General features: G+C 38.9%; 1 protein-coding gene across 1 annotated transcript; it reads left to right on the plus strand.

Annotated features, from left to right (window-relative positions):
* The first annotated feature begins 1,302 nt into the window (after positions 1–1,302).
* LOC134826666 (uncharacterized) lies at positions 1,303–4,050 on the plus strand. Its single transcript, XM_063839132.1, has 2 exons — positions 1,303–3,414; positions 3,858–4,050. The coding sequence occupies exons 1-2, from the start codon at positions 1,338–1,340 to the stop codon at positions 3,932–3,934; spliced, it is 2,154 nt and encodes a 717-aa protein (XP_063695202.1). The 5' UTR covers positions 1,303–1,337; the 3' UTR covers positions 3,935–4,050.
* The last annotated feature ends 12,462 nt before the right edge of the window (positions 4,051–16,512 follow it).

The raw sequence follows: 16,512 nt of genomic DNA on the forward strand, positions 1-16,512 counted from the left end.
ACGAACAGAAATATATTTAATAGAGATTAAATATTACTAAAAAACCTGCTGGCCGAAATAAAAGCTTTGTACGGGGAAATTTTAAAAATCAGTTATGTTTTAATTTCTTTTCGTTATCTAGCTCTGTACTGTAGAAAGTATGGATTTTATTTGACGACAATGTATTCGGATTACGTAAACGATATTTTACCGCATCAAAAAATATCAACCACAACCAAAGCAGTGAATAGTGTCTTTATGTATCGCGTGATTGTTAACGAGAGCTACTAGCTAGTCAATAGTCATGACGTAGGTATTACATGACGTACACATTTTCATTAAAACATTATCCGTTTAAACTTTTAAAGTTAGACAGGGCCCTGGCCCTTGGACAAGCATTAGCCTTGGTGACGTCGTCCCGTATTTTGAAAAATCTCGAAGATCCAGTGTAGAATAATTTTAGTACCTAATCTTAAATCTCCGAGCTAACTTTTTATTGAGTCAATGTATATTCTCACATTCATTTTGCTTATTTCATGTCCAAGGTGTTACTATAATTATAACATATGCCGTACAGTATAGTATAATACAAATCTATAAACTGCAGTACTGATAATATTGCTGATCCAGTTATTGATAGTGATGGTACCACGAGCATGCTAAATCACTTTACACTGAATTGTGCATGGATTACCGACATTTTTTTGTAAACGGGCCTAGCTGTCATGTTATAAATCTGTTTAACGGGATCGTCAAACAGTTGATACACCTGAGTGTCTAAGTGAGTAAGTGGAAACTTGTCTCTGGCCCTCGCTTATATGTTTATATTTCGAATCACACAGTATTCTGCTCCTGAATATTTCCCTATTTTTGAACCGTCTATGAATATTGCTAAGAGTAATTCCAACCTGAAACGTCACTGTAGACCGCTCTCTATACTTGTTTTGAGTTTTCGATCCAAAACCAAATCCTTGAGTTACACGAGACGTTGTAGCCTGTGGCATGTTAAATCCAGGGGTTACACGATACGTGGTAGCCTGTGAGCGTGTAGACCGCTCCACTATTGTTGTTTTGGGTGTCCGATCCAAAACCAAATCCTGGGGTTACACGAGACGTAGAAGCCTGTGAGCGTTTTATGCAATGATGACATCTCGCAAATGTTATCACTGCATATCATAGAGTTATAAAAGTAAGCTTTTTTAACATCTTACTATTTGTATAACACTACTCCTGAATATTAAAAACCGGACGTCAATATCTATTTTACTTTCGGAAATAGACCCTGGCCGGTAAGGTTTTCTGGCACGTGCCAGGTAATAGTCAGCAGTACAAGTAAGCTAACATCTAACTTTTAGGAAATGCTATTCTTCCTAATAGGTCTGCTCGGCGGTTGCTGGGTAGCACAAGGAGAGAACATGAAAGACCAGGTCGATGAAGAGATCTTCAGACAAAGAATGAAAAGACAGATAATTGACGGAGTGAACGTCAGAGAACTCTACAAAGGTACCGTTGTTCACTACAAAGACCCTGATTTCGAGGCTGGTAAGAAAAGTTATCTCGATGCCTCTGCAACCGACCTCCTGAAAGATAAAAATCACTTCCGTGCTTTTAAGAAGAATGCTAAATTGGTCTTGGATCACAACTTGGAAAGTAATCTTGAGTGGGTTGCAACTATCAACCAATTTTCTTTGGAAACAGACGAAGAGTTCAGCCACCATTTAGGTGGGAACTTGACACGGCCGGTGGATGAAGAGATCTCTAGCTCTCCAAGAAAGAAAAGACAAGTAGATTTAGTAGTTGACAGATCCGTGATAGAAGAACTTGAAGCTAGAGACGTAGATTACACGCCATACCTCCCTCCCGTTAAGAACCAAGGGGCCTGTGGTTCATGCTGGGCATTCACAGCGACGGCAACACTTGAGTACCAGGTAAACAAAGACCGAACAGTCGGAGAAGAGATGGTGGCTCTGTCGGAGCAGCAGTGTGTAGACTGCGCCCGTCATGGTAATGGGTGCGGGGGTGGTTGGCCTACTAGCGTTTACACGTGGGTACATAATCATTACAGCCATTTTCCTTCGACTTACAACTACCCGTATGAAGCAGAAAATTCCTTGGAATGTAGAAACAATGACTACAAAAATGCGATATCGGGGTTTACAATCTATGAAGTAAGTGGAGAATACATACTTACTGGTAATGATGAAGACCTTCTCGTTGCAGTGGGTAACAGCAAAATAGGCGTAATATCTACTTGCATCCAATTGGCATCTGATTTCACTTCTTACAGCGAAGGTGTATACTCAAGCGATGATTGCAACGATGGCGGTTCTGGCCACTGTGTGACCATAGTAGGGTATGGAAAATTGAACGGTGTCCCGTTCTGGAGGTTGCGGAACAGTTGGGGGCCAACATGGGGGGACGGGGGACACATCAACATGAAACGTGGAGTAAACGGTCACAGCTTGAACATGTGCCAGGTTGCTAGTGATGCTCATTACCCGTACATTGAGGGGAGTGATGATGGACAAGGCAGTGGTACTGAAAGTGAAGCAATACGGTTGGATTGTGGGGACGGCAAGCAATTGGAATACAGGGGAGTCATCAATACAACTATTTCTGGGAGGGACTGTCAGAGATGGGACTCCCAAGAACCTCACTCGCACACCGCAAAACCAGAATTGCATCAATACAAGGGTCTTGAGGAGAACTACTGCAGGAATCCAGACAATGACGAAAGAGCCTGGTGTTACACAACGGATTCTTCAGAACGATGGGAATACTGCAACGTTCCAGACTGTTCACTTGAAAAATGGTGTGAGCTCTTGGACTTTGAATACTCAGACAGACTACCAGGCAGCCAGGAGTATAAGACTAAGTATGAAGATTTGAACAGTGCTAAAAGCAACTGTTACTCAAATCCACTTTGCACCGGAATCTCAACATCCTCCGATGGTGCATTCACATTGATGGCAGGAGATCTCTCATTTAATAAGGGAAGTCATGTGTACAGCAAGGGACTTTGCAAACAGTTCACTCCCCCTCCTATCGGGGAATACTGCGAGATGGACAATGTGAAATTGATAAGCAAGATCGCGATGGCAACAGCTATCACACAACTGGAAGCTCAACAGATGTGCGACTTCCATGAAGAACTATGCGTGGGCGTGTCGGGGAGTGATGAACTTGGCTACAGCCTCCACAAGAACAAGGCATCTAGGGAAGACACTGCACAAACCACTTGGTTGAAAGGTGACTGTCCAGATCTGACCAAGTGCGGGTATGGGGATCAGGGAGACTATCGGGGGAACATCAGTGTAACAGCAGATGGGAAGACCTGTCAGCGGTGGGACTCCCAGACACCTCATTCTCACGACAGAACCCCTGAGGAATACCCTGGTTATGGCTTGGAGGAAAATTACTGCCGAAATCCAGATGGTAATTATTCCCATGACCTTAAATTGATTTTAGTGACTTACAAATTATATATGCCTGTAGTGAATTCCATCTAAAGCGCCGAAAGTACAACTTAAATTCTTACAAGTGCCCTAAAGGGTCGTTCACATGTTACGTAATCAATAGTTAAGTAATTTTAACCCCCTCCCCCACCTCCGTAATCAACTGTTATTAAGAGCCAACCCCCCTCCTGACAGCAATATTACTTAATCATGGCATGACCCCCCCCCCCCCTCCCCCCACACTAAAATATTGTCAAATTGTTATTATTGTAGAGAGTAAAAATAAAATTTTGATTACGTAATCAACAACCAAACACCCCCCCCCCCCCCCTCCCCTGTAATCAACCGTAAGCATTTGGAAACCCCCTCCCCCCTCGGCTGATTACGTAATATGTGAACGACCCCTAATACTTTATTTTACAGGAGATCCTACAGCTTGGTGTTACACGATGGACGCGAAGAGATATGCTGAATGTGATGTCCCAACCTGTGACGAGTAGATCGCAGTAATGATCGCAAAAAGGCTGAAGCATGCTCAAGTTTTACGCAGACTTAGACTTTTGAACTGAATTTACAATACAAATTTCAAAATTATAGTTGTAGTGATATGAAATATAATGTAAAAATAGAGATTGTTGGTACAAAAAGTTGCTTTTGATTTAACTAACTGCCAGAAGAAATATCAAACTTTCAACATCAATTAGGTTACATGCCAGGTCCTTTGCTTCGGATCTCAGGTGTGAGAAGTAAGCGAGGAGCAATTAATAATAAGTTCTCTAATAATAATCTGTTTTCGCTCTTTTGAGTGGTTCGGTCAAATAATTGATGTTATGGGACAAAGTGAGAGTCTCCACTCAGTTTTTCAAACAAATAGTTGTCGACGTTCCGGCCCACACCTTTGTCATGGACGAGACGTTACAATTACTTCTTACAAAGCTGCAATTTACAATGGTGAAAATAATCTGTTATATAAATATCAATATCATGAAATACCTACAATATTTTACACAAATCTATACATTTGAAATGAAATGAGGTATTTATATCCCACTCATATGATTAACCAACAACACAAGGAAGGTGGTTAACCATGTCGGAGCGGCTGACTGTGAGTGATGTGAGCAAATGTGTAAAAATGTGAACAAAAGTATAAGGCATAGATAAAATTAAAACATCTTTTATTGTAAACCACACTAAACTAAGAAGAAGCAGAAACCATACAGTACATGTAGGTATAATAAAGGTTAGTACAGTGACATAATCAACCAAAAAGAAACAGGTCCTAAAATGAAGAAACTTAGAAAGGTAGAGAACAAGACGTAAAATGGAGTGCGGTAAAAAATAAAAGCCAAGGTGTCTTGCAAAGTGAAGACAAATGAAAACAAAAACAAACAAATAAACTTCAAAACTGATTACATAAATCTCAACATCCGTGGAAGAGAGTTCCATGCAACCGGTACATGGCTTGAGAAACGTCTGTCATCAACTTTGGACTTTTTATTCGTTGGTATCTTGAGCATGAGATCGTCACCTGGTCTCCTCGACCTGGTCATGGTGTTTGAAAGTTCTGTATCCACTACATCCACATCCAGTGATTCTTTTATTTAAGGTAACCAGGTGCAGTACCATGAACTGATTTGTGGGTTAATAGACAGACTTTAAAGAAGATTCGCTGGTCTAACTCTTTAAGTATAGGGAGTTCAAAAATCAATAGTTCCCACAGTCAGACAACGAATGAGTTAAAGTTCCAACAAAATCTTTATAACATCATTGGTAAAATATTTTTGGACATCTTCGGTATCCAATAAAGATAAGGGTTAATACTCCAATTATATCAGAAAATTATATTTAAAACTAAAGGATGTTAGGTAAAGGAAATTAAAAGTCAAACTCTCAAAAATGGAATGGAAAGCACTCGGGTATGGGGGGTTGTGAGGCCCCAATTAGTAGAAAAAATACTAGTCCCTGCATTAAAGATGAGTATGTGGGATTTCTTATAGAAGGGAATCAAGTCCGTGGTTCTATCTTCTATGTTGTAGATGAAACGAACCTCCATTCGTAACCTTTCACTATTGCCTTTTTACAAAAGGGTGAAAAGGAAAAAATTGATTTAAAACTATCTGTTAAAATTGCGCTTTTTTAGTTCTCCGCGACAAATTGCACATTTTCTTTAAATCTGAGGACCAAATTTGCGCATTCTCCTTTAAATCTGAGGGACAAATATCACGTTCTTTATAATATAAGGGTGACCGACGACTGAACCCAATTGGACCTAGTTCCAAAACAGTTCCCACGACAACTGAACCCAAATTTTCCAAATGATTACGCTAGCGTAATTTTGACAGAATAGCTATTTGTAAAACTGATAACGGAGGGGGTTTCAAACATCTGTAGACTAGATTAATTCATGAAGGAGTAACCAGCTATATTAAATTATACGCTCAAGAGGCCAGCAGCTACAAGTAGAATACCCGAAAACTATGTTTTTGGGTAAGTTAAAGGTACTTTTTGGTGACTAACGGATTTGAGTCATTCTCAAAGTAGTCATGGATCTGACGACATTCCCGTCTATATAACTTCCGCCCCGGGGTTTGAGACTTGGAATACCTTAAGGGACCCATTAGAAACAAATTTGGCTTGGGTAGAAATTTTGGCTATGGTGCAGTTTTGCGCAATTGACCACGCCCTTTTTTTGCGCTTTTGCAACTTTAGAATGAAAATAACTCCGCTTCTAATTGGAATTAGAAGCTCAGCTTGGCTTTAAAGTTGTTCAGAATCATCACATTTAGGGGGGTAGAGCATAATTTTAAAGTCAACAGACATCGGGTTGTTCAGTTATGTGACCACACCCTTATTTACCCTCGCGAGTCGTGATTTTCACACTAAATACGAGATATCTCGGCTTCTGATTGAGCTACGTGCTCATCCTGGGCATTAAAATGTTCAAAATCATCATATTGAGTAGGGTAGACCACAATTTCAAAGTCCTCAGATGTCAGGTTGTCGAGTTATTAGGCCACAACCTGTTTTTACGCTCTCGCGGGTAGCGATTGCAGCGCTTAAAATCAAAATAACTCAGCTTCCAATTGAAGTTAGGAGCAAAACTGGGGCAGCAAAATGTTCACAATCATCACATTGAGTGGGGTAGAGTGGAGTTATTAGGCGGAACCCTATTTTTACGCTCTCGCGAGTGGACACTTAAAATCAAAATAGCTCGGCTTCTGATTAGATTTAGGAACAAAAGTTGGGCATGGAAATGATCAGAATTATCATATTAAGTGGGGTAGAACGTGGTTTCAAAGTCTTCAGACGTCAGGTTGTTGAGTTATTAGGCAGAACCCTATTTTTACGCTCTCGCGAGTCGCGAGTCGACACTTAAAATCAAAATAACTCGGCTCCTGATTAGAGTTAGGAACAAAAGTTGGGCATGTAAATGTTCAAAATTATCATATTAAGTGGGGTAGAACGTGGTTTCAAAGTCTTCAGACGTCAGGTTGTTGAGTTATTAGGCGGAACCCTATTTTTATGCTCTCGGGAGTCGCGAGTCGACACTTAAAATCAAAATAACTCGGCTCCTGATTAGAGTTAGGAATTAACCTTGGGCATAGAAATGTCCAGAATTATCATATTAAATGGGGTAGAGTGCGGTTTTAAAGTTTTCAGACGACGTATTTCAATTATTATTAACAAATGTATTGAGTTCTATGTTTATATTTATGATCTCAAATATTGTGTTCCATGTTTCTATTTATGATCTCAAATATTGATTTCTAATGCTTCTATTTATGATCTCAAATATCGAGTTCTATGTTTCTATTTATTATCTCAAATATCGAGTTCTAATGCTTCTATTTATGATCTCATGTATTGAGTTCTATGTTTCTATTTATGATCTCAAATATTGAGTTCTAATACTTCTATTTATGATCTCATGTATTGAGTTCTATTTTTCTATTTATGTTTGACGAACTTACGTCGACCTTAATTACATTATTTATCGTATAAGGTGACCTACAAGGCTTATAGGTCACCTTATACGATAAATAATGTGATTATTCTTTCTTGTTCCTGGCCAAGATGAATTGCTCACAACTGCAATGGTAAAAGTAGTTTGAAAATTAAATTAATAACCAGAAAAAGTAAGTTTCGCCCAGAGCAAACAGTGAATACTCTCTAAATCCCGTACAACCACACTCTTTCCCACTCAATGTGATAATTCTGACCATTTTTATGTCCACGTTCAGTTCCTAACTCCAATCAGAAGCCGAGTTATTTTGATTTTAAGTGTCGACTCGCGACTCGCGAGAGCATAAAAATAAGGTTCCGTCTAATAACTCAACAACCTGACGTCTGAAGACTTTGAAACCACGTTCTACCCCACTTAATGTGATAATTCTGAACATTTCCGTGCCCAAGTTTTGTTCCTAACTCCAATCAGAAGCCGAGTTATTTTCATTTTAAGTGTCGACTCGTGACTCGCGAGAGCATAAAAATAGGGTTCCGCCTAATAACTCAACAACCTGACGTCTGAAGACTTTGAAACTACGTTCTACCCCACTTAATATGATAATTCTGAACATTTCCATGCCCAACTTTTGTTCCTAACTCTAATCAGGAGCCGAGTTATTTTGATTTTAAATGTCGACTCGCGACTCGCGAGAGCGTAAAAATAGGGTTCCGCCTAATAACTCAACAACCTGACGTCTGAAGACTTTGAAACTACGTTCTACCCCACTTAATATGATAATTCTGATCATTTCCATGCCCAACTTTTGTTCCTAACTCTAATCAGAAGCCGAGTTATTTTGATTTTAAGTGTCCACTCGCGAGAGCGTAAAAATAGGGTTCCGCCTAATAACTCAACAACCTGACGCCTGAAGACTTTGAAACCACGTTCTACCCCATTTAATATGATAATTCTGAACATTTTTATGCCCAAGTTTAGTTCCTAACTCTAATCAGAAGCAGAGTTATTTTGATTTTAAGTGTCCACTCGCGACTCGCGAGAGCGTAAATACTATGGTGTGGGCCTAATAACTCAACAACCTGATGTCTGAGGACTTTGAAACTACGTTCTACCCCACTCAATATGATGATTCTGAACATTTGTATGCCCAAGTTTAGTTCCTAACTCTAATCAGAAGCAGAGTTATTTTGATTTTAAGCGTCGAATCGTGACTCGCGAGCGCGTAAACATTTGGGTGGGGCCTAATAACTCAACAACCTGACGTCTGAGGACTTTGAAACTACGTTCTACCCCACTCAATGTGATGATTGTGAACATTTTGCTGCCCCAGTTTTGCTCCTAACTTCAATTGGAAGCTGAGTTATTTTGATTTTAAGCGCTGCAATCGCTACCCGCGAGAGCGTAAAAACAGGTTGTGGCCTAATAACTCGACAACCTGACATCTGAGGACTTTGAAATTGTGGTCTACCCTACTCAATGTGATGATTCTGAACATTTTAATGCCCAGGATGAGCACGTAGTTCAATCAGAAGCCGAGATATCTCGTATTTAGTGTGAAAATCACGACTCGCGAGGGTAAATAAGGGTGTGGTCACATAACTCAACAACCTGATGTCTGTTGACTTTAAAATTATGCTCTACCCCCCTAAATAAGATGATTCTGAACAACTTTAAAGCCAAGCTGAGCTTCTAATTCCAATTAGAAGCGGAGTTATTTTGATTCTAAAGTTGCAAAAGCGCCAAAAAAGGGCGTGGTCGATTGCGCAAAACTGCACCATAGCCAAAATTTCTACCCAAGCCAAATTTGTTTCTAATGGGTCCCTTGAGGTATTCCAAGTCTCAAACCCCGGGGCGGAAGTTATATAGACGGGAATGTCGTCAGATCCATGACTAAAGTAGGCTTTAACAATTATAGCATGTTTGAAGAGCCTTATCTGATAGTAACAGCTATACTTATACTATACATTGCTATTAGGGATGAGATTATTCCAAATTTTGGTATATAATAGGTGTGCAGAAAGTTCTGTTGGAAGATAATAGATATCCAATCTCAGTAATGGGACCAGACGAAGTTTTTCATTTTTAGGGCAGAACTTGAAAAGATCTTTAATGGACTAACTACTAGGGACATCAAATTTAAGGATTTTGAATAGTTCCATAAATGTATGATACATGTATTGCAGATTCTCCGGATTCATAATTTTCTGCTGATCAGTGAATAGCGGTTTATTATGTTCAAGACAGTAGTTCTTGCTAGCCATATTATTAATATGTTTATTATAAGTTCTCAAACGTGCACATGTTAAGTAGTAATAGTATTCTTTATGATCAAAATCGGGGATGTTACCAAATAGCAGTCTTCTAAGCTTATATATCGCTTTGTAATTGCACAAATTTTATTCAGCCTGTGTTTTGGGATTTCGATTCCACCTCAGCAAGTTATACAATAGCTAGTACAAGCTAAACATAAAGACAAGGTGCTGTTCTCTTGTGCATAGTACCGTTCTCCATGCGGTTCGGCTTTGTATTATAGATTCCTTAAGGCACGCTGATCGAGAATAGACGACTTCAAGTCTCCGTCGTACTCCATTCTATCGATTCGCATCTACCTGGATATAATAGCTCATAATGTTAGTTATAAGTATTACGTTAATAACTTCACAATGTACAGGGTGTTCTGGTTCACGATACATCGGAACGGTATCAAACATCTGCAGTAGACTAGATTAATTCATGAAGGAGTAACCAGCTACCTTACGAGACATATTTTTGTTCGACATAATTCCGGTGACCTAAATGATTGATTTTTTCATTTCCTTATTTTACAAAAATGAAACCCAATATTTGATAAAATTAAATAAAAAATCTTCTCTGATCAGATGTTTCATCTTCTAAACAATTCTCCGGAGACTTTGAAAGTTAGCCTCAATTTCACCGCCGTGGCCAATATTTTAAAGTAGTGACAGAGCTTGCTTATTTTTAATGGAACGTGTCCAAAATAATTTTTAAATCAATTCATGATCGAATCGAATACTAGTGTTCATTAATCGTTTGATGAATCATATTTATAACTTACTATATTGATTTAAATCGATAGAGTCATAATTAAGGAAAATACGTGAAAAATAATTTAGCTTAATCAAGAAAGAATTGATGGAGTTCAGGTTTGTTATAACTCATATACGAGTAAATTTTTGAGAATCAGATTTCATATCATTAGGCAGAGTCCGGAGTCGCAGACTGCGTAATTGTAAATTTATAACTGAACTAGAAAGCCCGTGGTCACAGGGAGGAATTGCTAATACTCTAATAGTAATACTAATAGTATTCTTTGGTAGTCAGTTTTTAAAGCATCAAAAAATAACCGTCACAACCGAAGATACAGCCGATTAAAATGTAGCTCGCACTGAACACAGCGTAATTACCACAAAATTGATCAAAATGACGTTCCAACACCAACAATCATTATATAGTTATATTATTACATTGCAAGTGCGCGTGCGCTTTTAAACACCGTTACCATGGTTACTATGCAACTTCTTATTTTTCATCTGATTTGCACGTGGGCGGTCGTACATACAGAGATAATTCTTTGAATTATGATAATGACTAGAAAGCCCGTGGTAACAGGGACGAAGCTATTAGTATTCTTTGAAAGAAAGTTTTAATCGCATCAAAAAATATCCATCTCAACCGAAGATACAGCCGATTTAAATATAAAACACTTTAAACACAACGTAATTATTGACATACGTTGCATGCCACTTTTCGCGCGCGAAGCGCGCGCCGCCGAATATTTGGATACGAAACATGTATCAACGTAATTACCACAAAACCGCTCAAAATGACGTTAAAACAATCTTTGCACGTGCATGTGTGCATTGAAACACCGTTGCTATGGAACCTTTTGGTTGTTACCTAAATTCCTATTTTTCATCTAATTTGCACGTGGGCGGTCGTACATACAGAATAATTCTTTGAATTATAGTAGAGACTAGAAAGCCCGTGGTCACTGGGAAGAAGGTAATAGTATTAGTATTACTATTAGTACTTTTTGTTGGTAAGTTTGAAGTTTAAATCGCATCAAAAAATATCCGTCACAACGGAAGATACAGCTGATTAAAATATTGCTCGCACTGAACACAACGTTATACTTATATTAATAACAACAAAAACGATCAAAATGCCATCTAATTCCCATAATGATAATCTTTGATTCCCATAATGATAATCTTTGCACGTGCACGTGCGTGAAATAACCCACGTTACCATGGTTAGACTTAGTGTTACTAATACTAGGTATGCAACTTCTATTTGTTTACGAGCGTGCTAAATCACTCTACAGTCGATCTTCGAGATTGTTTTAAATTTGAATATTTTATGTAATAAGCGCCGTGAGTTGGCACAGAACTTTTTGTCTCTGACTGATTTTGATGAATTTGGTACCAAAAGTTGCCTTTAACTTGACATACGTTGCATGCCACTTTTCGCGCCCGATATTTGGATACGAAATGCAAAATGTCTCAATGATCCACCTCTAACTCTAAGTGTGAATGATGCAGATTCACTTTGTAGTTGTAGCACGATAGCGTCGAGCTGTATATGGGCCTCCTGTGCATTGCAAGAGTGTAAAAAGGACGAAAAAAAGGTAATTTCTTGCTTCAAATGCATATAGGCATAGCTCCTAAAATATCGAATATTTTGAAATAATTTTTACAGGATCGTAATACTATTACTAATAGTAATAAGCTTATAGTTATACATTATATTTACTGGGTCGCGCTCAGCCTGTCATTCCGCCGAATCTCTATACTATTCTATGTTTATGAACATAATATTAATAGCCTGAGGTCCCCAGGTAAGTTTATAATTATTAGTCAGACGCAACTTTTAGTACCAAAATTATTATATTTGAAGGAAATTTGAAGGTAAGAGGCTCTTATCTGATCATTACCCTAACCCAATCCTTAACAAAAGCATATGCTGAAATCTTAACGGTAACCCTTACGAGAAATTAGACTATGGACTAACCTTTTTATAAATATACGGGCATATCACGTGATCGAAACAGTTTCTCGCCAATATCTCGTCAGGAAAGCCATGGGGGGTTATTCAGAATCAGTGTCCAGAATCGATGTATTTTCGGCCGCGTGCAACCGAAGATACATCGATTCAAGTTGGTTTCAACTGTCGCAGGCCCTTTTAGAACAATCTCGAAGATCGACTGTAGTGATTTAGCAAGCTCGTTAAAAGTAAGACAAGTGCGTCAAATTCAGATTGGAAAGGTTCCGAAAAAGGCAAAAGGGCACGATTATTAATATTATAATGCAACGAAGAGGCAGCCAGTAGTTTTTTAATTATATAAATTTTGAATGTGTACATTTTAATATTTTTTTAAATCTACAAAAAAGGATCCATTTCTGATTTCATTATTTTCACTTTTTGTACTTGTAAGATATTTTCTACTCTATATCATCATGTATTTACTCTATCTATATCTCAGATAGTATCTGGAAGTGGAGAAACTAAGAAAAAATGCGGTGAAACATTAGATTTTAAATTGAATAAGCTCGTGTACGAGTTTAAGTGTGAGTATGTTATCGCAGATGACAGATCAGATCAAAATAGAAAAGGATGGGATCTTAACTCTATGCGATGTTGAAATCTACGTGGAAAATGTAAGTGAAAATTTGTATCACGCATGATTATATTTATATGAATCAGAATGGTCAAGCCTCACTTTATAACCTCACCAAGGAAGTAGCCAGGATTTTTGGCAGATAGTGCGATTTGTTGCGCGAGTGAAGCACAAGGATGATGATTAATCACTCTACACTCGACTGTCACGTGAATTTTAAACACGTCCTCTAGGTGGCTCCGAATGACTATTCGAAACCCCAACCCTAACTCTAACCCAATCCTTAACTGAAGCACATGCTCAACCCCTAACCTTAACGATAAATTAGACCAACTTCCTTAATCCTTATATGGTCAAATCACGTGATCGAAAATGCATCGAATCAAGTTTTAGAAAATCTTTAAACTCGACTGTAGAGTGATTTATCACGCTCGGAATGCGGAAGCACGAAGCGTTGCCGATCGAGCTATGACAGGGTTCCGGTGGCCACAAAATTTGCAGGATGATTTTGGGGTTTAATTAGAAAATAGAATCACCATCACTAGTCACAGTCATAACTATAACATATAAGTGTAAGAAGCTAGGCAGTCAGCTCTAGCCAAAGTGCCAGCACTGTGATATGGCCATTGCAAACATTTTGCACCTGTTAGTGTTCGGAAGTCTCTGTAACCTTTTTAGGTCAAAATATAACCCACCTATATTTTTCCTAAATTTTCGAAGCCCTAAATTTTCGAAGCCCCAAACTTAAAATTGATTTCCAAGAGCTCAGGAGAATTGGATTATGAACTAAAATATACTGATTGCCCTTAATAACTGATAAACGAGTCGAACTATTTTGATGTTTGGGTGCTGATCATATATTAATTCTTAAAAGTAACGTTCTCCTTTTTCAGCTGGTATTATTTATAATTCCAACTCCGCCCACCCTCTGACTGAGCCCTTGGAGGGTGCTGTGTTCTACGAGAAGGGACTCTGCGAGCAGTTCACCCCACCCATTGGGGACTACTGCAAGATGGAGAATGTGAAATTGACAAGCAGCATAGCAAAAGCTTTCACACTACTGGAAGCTCAACAGATGTGCAGCTACCAAGAACTATGCATGGGCGTGTCCGGCGGTATCTACAGTGGCGGTAGCTTCCCTGGCGGTGGTTACAGACTCCACAAGAACAAGGAATTCCAGGAAGACAATACAGAAACCACTTGGTTTTAAGGTGACTGTCCAGTGTGAAGACGGCCTATATCCTGCACACCTCGATATTATAGTCCCTATTTCTAGTTAGTAAGTAAGTAAGTAAGTAAGTAAGTTAGTTAGTTAGTTAATGTGGAGACGGCCTATACCCCGATACTAGAGTCCCTACGTCCCCCTCTGGCCATCGAAGTGGAAGTGGAACTTCCCACCCATGAATCCCTAACACCAATTATTAGAAGCCTTAGCTCTAGAACACCGACTAACCGATACACTGCCCCAGTCAGTGCCAAGACCATTGTACTTCCCTTCCAATTCCATCACCAACCCTGTTAAAGTTACGGAGGGCCTATCTACGTATCTAAAATACCAGGGAACTTTGTGGAATTAGTTAATTGACTCCACAGAGTGAACACCCGACCAATTTACCTAGACTCTAGAGCCGTCCCGGTAATTAAGGATTCCTAACGATATTCCTAGCGAGAATTATTGGCCAGTTCTCGGTTTTGCACAATCGAGTTCGGAGTAGCTCCTCCCTTTAGGCTTGTCAGCTAGGCAGCCCCATCATATAGTTAATATTTTTATTTTCACATTTGCTTTATAGTAACCATTTTTTAATATATTTGCCATTATGTTGGTTGGTTTATCCCAACATCCCCAAATTACCGTCTCTCAATCGTCCAATTAGCTGGTAATGAAACTATCAGTCCAGCCTGTGATCTAAAGTAACCCAAGTAAATCCGTGCTTGTCACGATGACTCAAAAGTACGAAGTATTCTAAAATGAGACCAGATCCAGTCATTACAACTAAGTTATGAATGATCTTAAATTTGATCCTTCGAACAGCTGTTGAGCAATGAAACGCAAACATAATCTTAGCAAAATGAATATATTTCTTTTATCTTCAGCATTTAATCAGTCACATAATCTGAGAATATCAATGGTTAGTATGAAAATGTCAAAAATTCTCATTAAAAATGTAGTAAAGTTATGAATGAAATTGAAATTAAAGGTCATTAACCAAAACTTCTACATTAATTGCCTCTTCCTAAAATCCATCGGTCTGTCGTCAGGCCATTGGCCCAGAACGCAAGGCCCCGTTAACCCTCGTGTCGTAACCGGTCTAGAAGAACCAAGCCCTATGGATGCCTAGCCGTTAGTCTAGCTAGGCTGGAGCCTCAATTTAATAAGCACGGAGACTCGACACCTTATGATGACACAGACTAAAGAACAACTTGTCCGTCCTTACATACAGATCTGACCAAGTGCGAGATTTTCTAAATGTGATGTCACCAACTGTGACGATTATATTGCATTGATGAGCAATAAGGCTGAAGCATCGCAGACCTGGACTTTTGATGCATTTTAAATAAAAATTTCAACGTTATACTTATAGTTGTATCAATATCATGTAAAAATTGAGCTTGTTGGTAATGGTACGAAAAGTTGTTTTTGATTTAACCAGCTGCCGCCTGCCAGAAGAAATATCAAACTTTCAACATCAATTAGGTTACATGCCAGGTCCTTAGATTCGGATCTCAGATGCTCGGAAAAGGTGAAGAGTGATTAATCATCTTAAGATCAAATCAGCTAAAATGTTGTCTGTTCATATGGAAGGGTTCACATATGACGTTAGCAAGATTTCGGCCAATTTTACCCCCCTCCTTTTGTCAGCAAATGTCATCACTGATCAGTCCAAACAACAGTGCAGAAAGAGATGAAATCATATTCTTCTGCCCTGAAGAAGACTTGTGCAGCTACTCTTACGCCAACGAAGATATGTACTGCATTAAAGACAATAGCTGAAAAGGACGAAAGAAGCAGGAACGTCGTAATCTATGTAATAAGTGAATCCGACGGTGAGCAGTTAGAAGACAAAGTTGATGGAGTTCTTGGTGAGATTAACGAGAAACCTTTATTACGTGACTGTTGTAGAATGTAGAGTTGGACTGAAGAGAGCCGACACATCACGACCTTCTAAGCTCTCTGAATAACCCTGATATGGCAGCTCAGATGCTGAGAAAAGCTTAAAACGTTTACGCACAAAAGAGGGCTATTATAAAAGTATACATATTTGCCCGGACAGATCAGTGGAAGAAAGGAGAGCTTTCAAGAAGCTCTGGTAGGAATTGAAAGAGAAGAGGAAAGCAGAGCCTAACAGAGTTCATTTCATAAGGAACAATAAGATTTTCAGCTCTGATAAGAACAGTGTAACAGCCTCGTCTAAAGAAATTTGAACTGTTTCATATTCTTCACCACACATTTATTTTTTCCACACTTTTGTTTC

This window comes from Bolinopsis microptera, chromosome 2, assembly GCF_026151205.1.
Source record: "Bolinopsis microptera isolate Bmic1 chromosome 2, MBARI_Bmic_1.0, whole genome shotgun sequence".
Classification (NCBI taxonomy): Eukaryota; Metazoa; Ctenophora; class Tentaculata; order Lobata; family Bolinopsidae; genus Bolinopsis; species Bolinopsis microptera.

Bases quoted from the DNA above. Each gene is read 5' to 3' on its own strand.
- LOC134826666 (XM_063839132.1), top strand. From the start codon at position 1,338: ATGCTATTCTTCCTAATAGGTCTGCTCGGCGGTTGCTGGGTAGCACAA. The intron at 3,415-3,857 runs GTAATTATTCCC...TTTATTTTACAG, and splicing joins TTACTGCCGAAATCCAGATG to GAGATCCTACAGCTTGGTGT.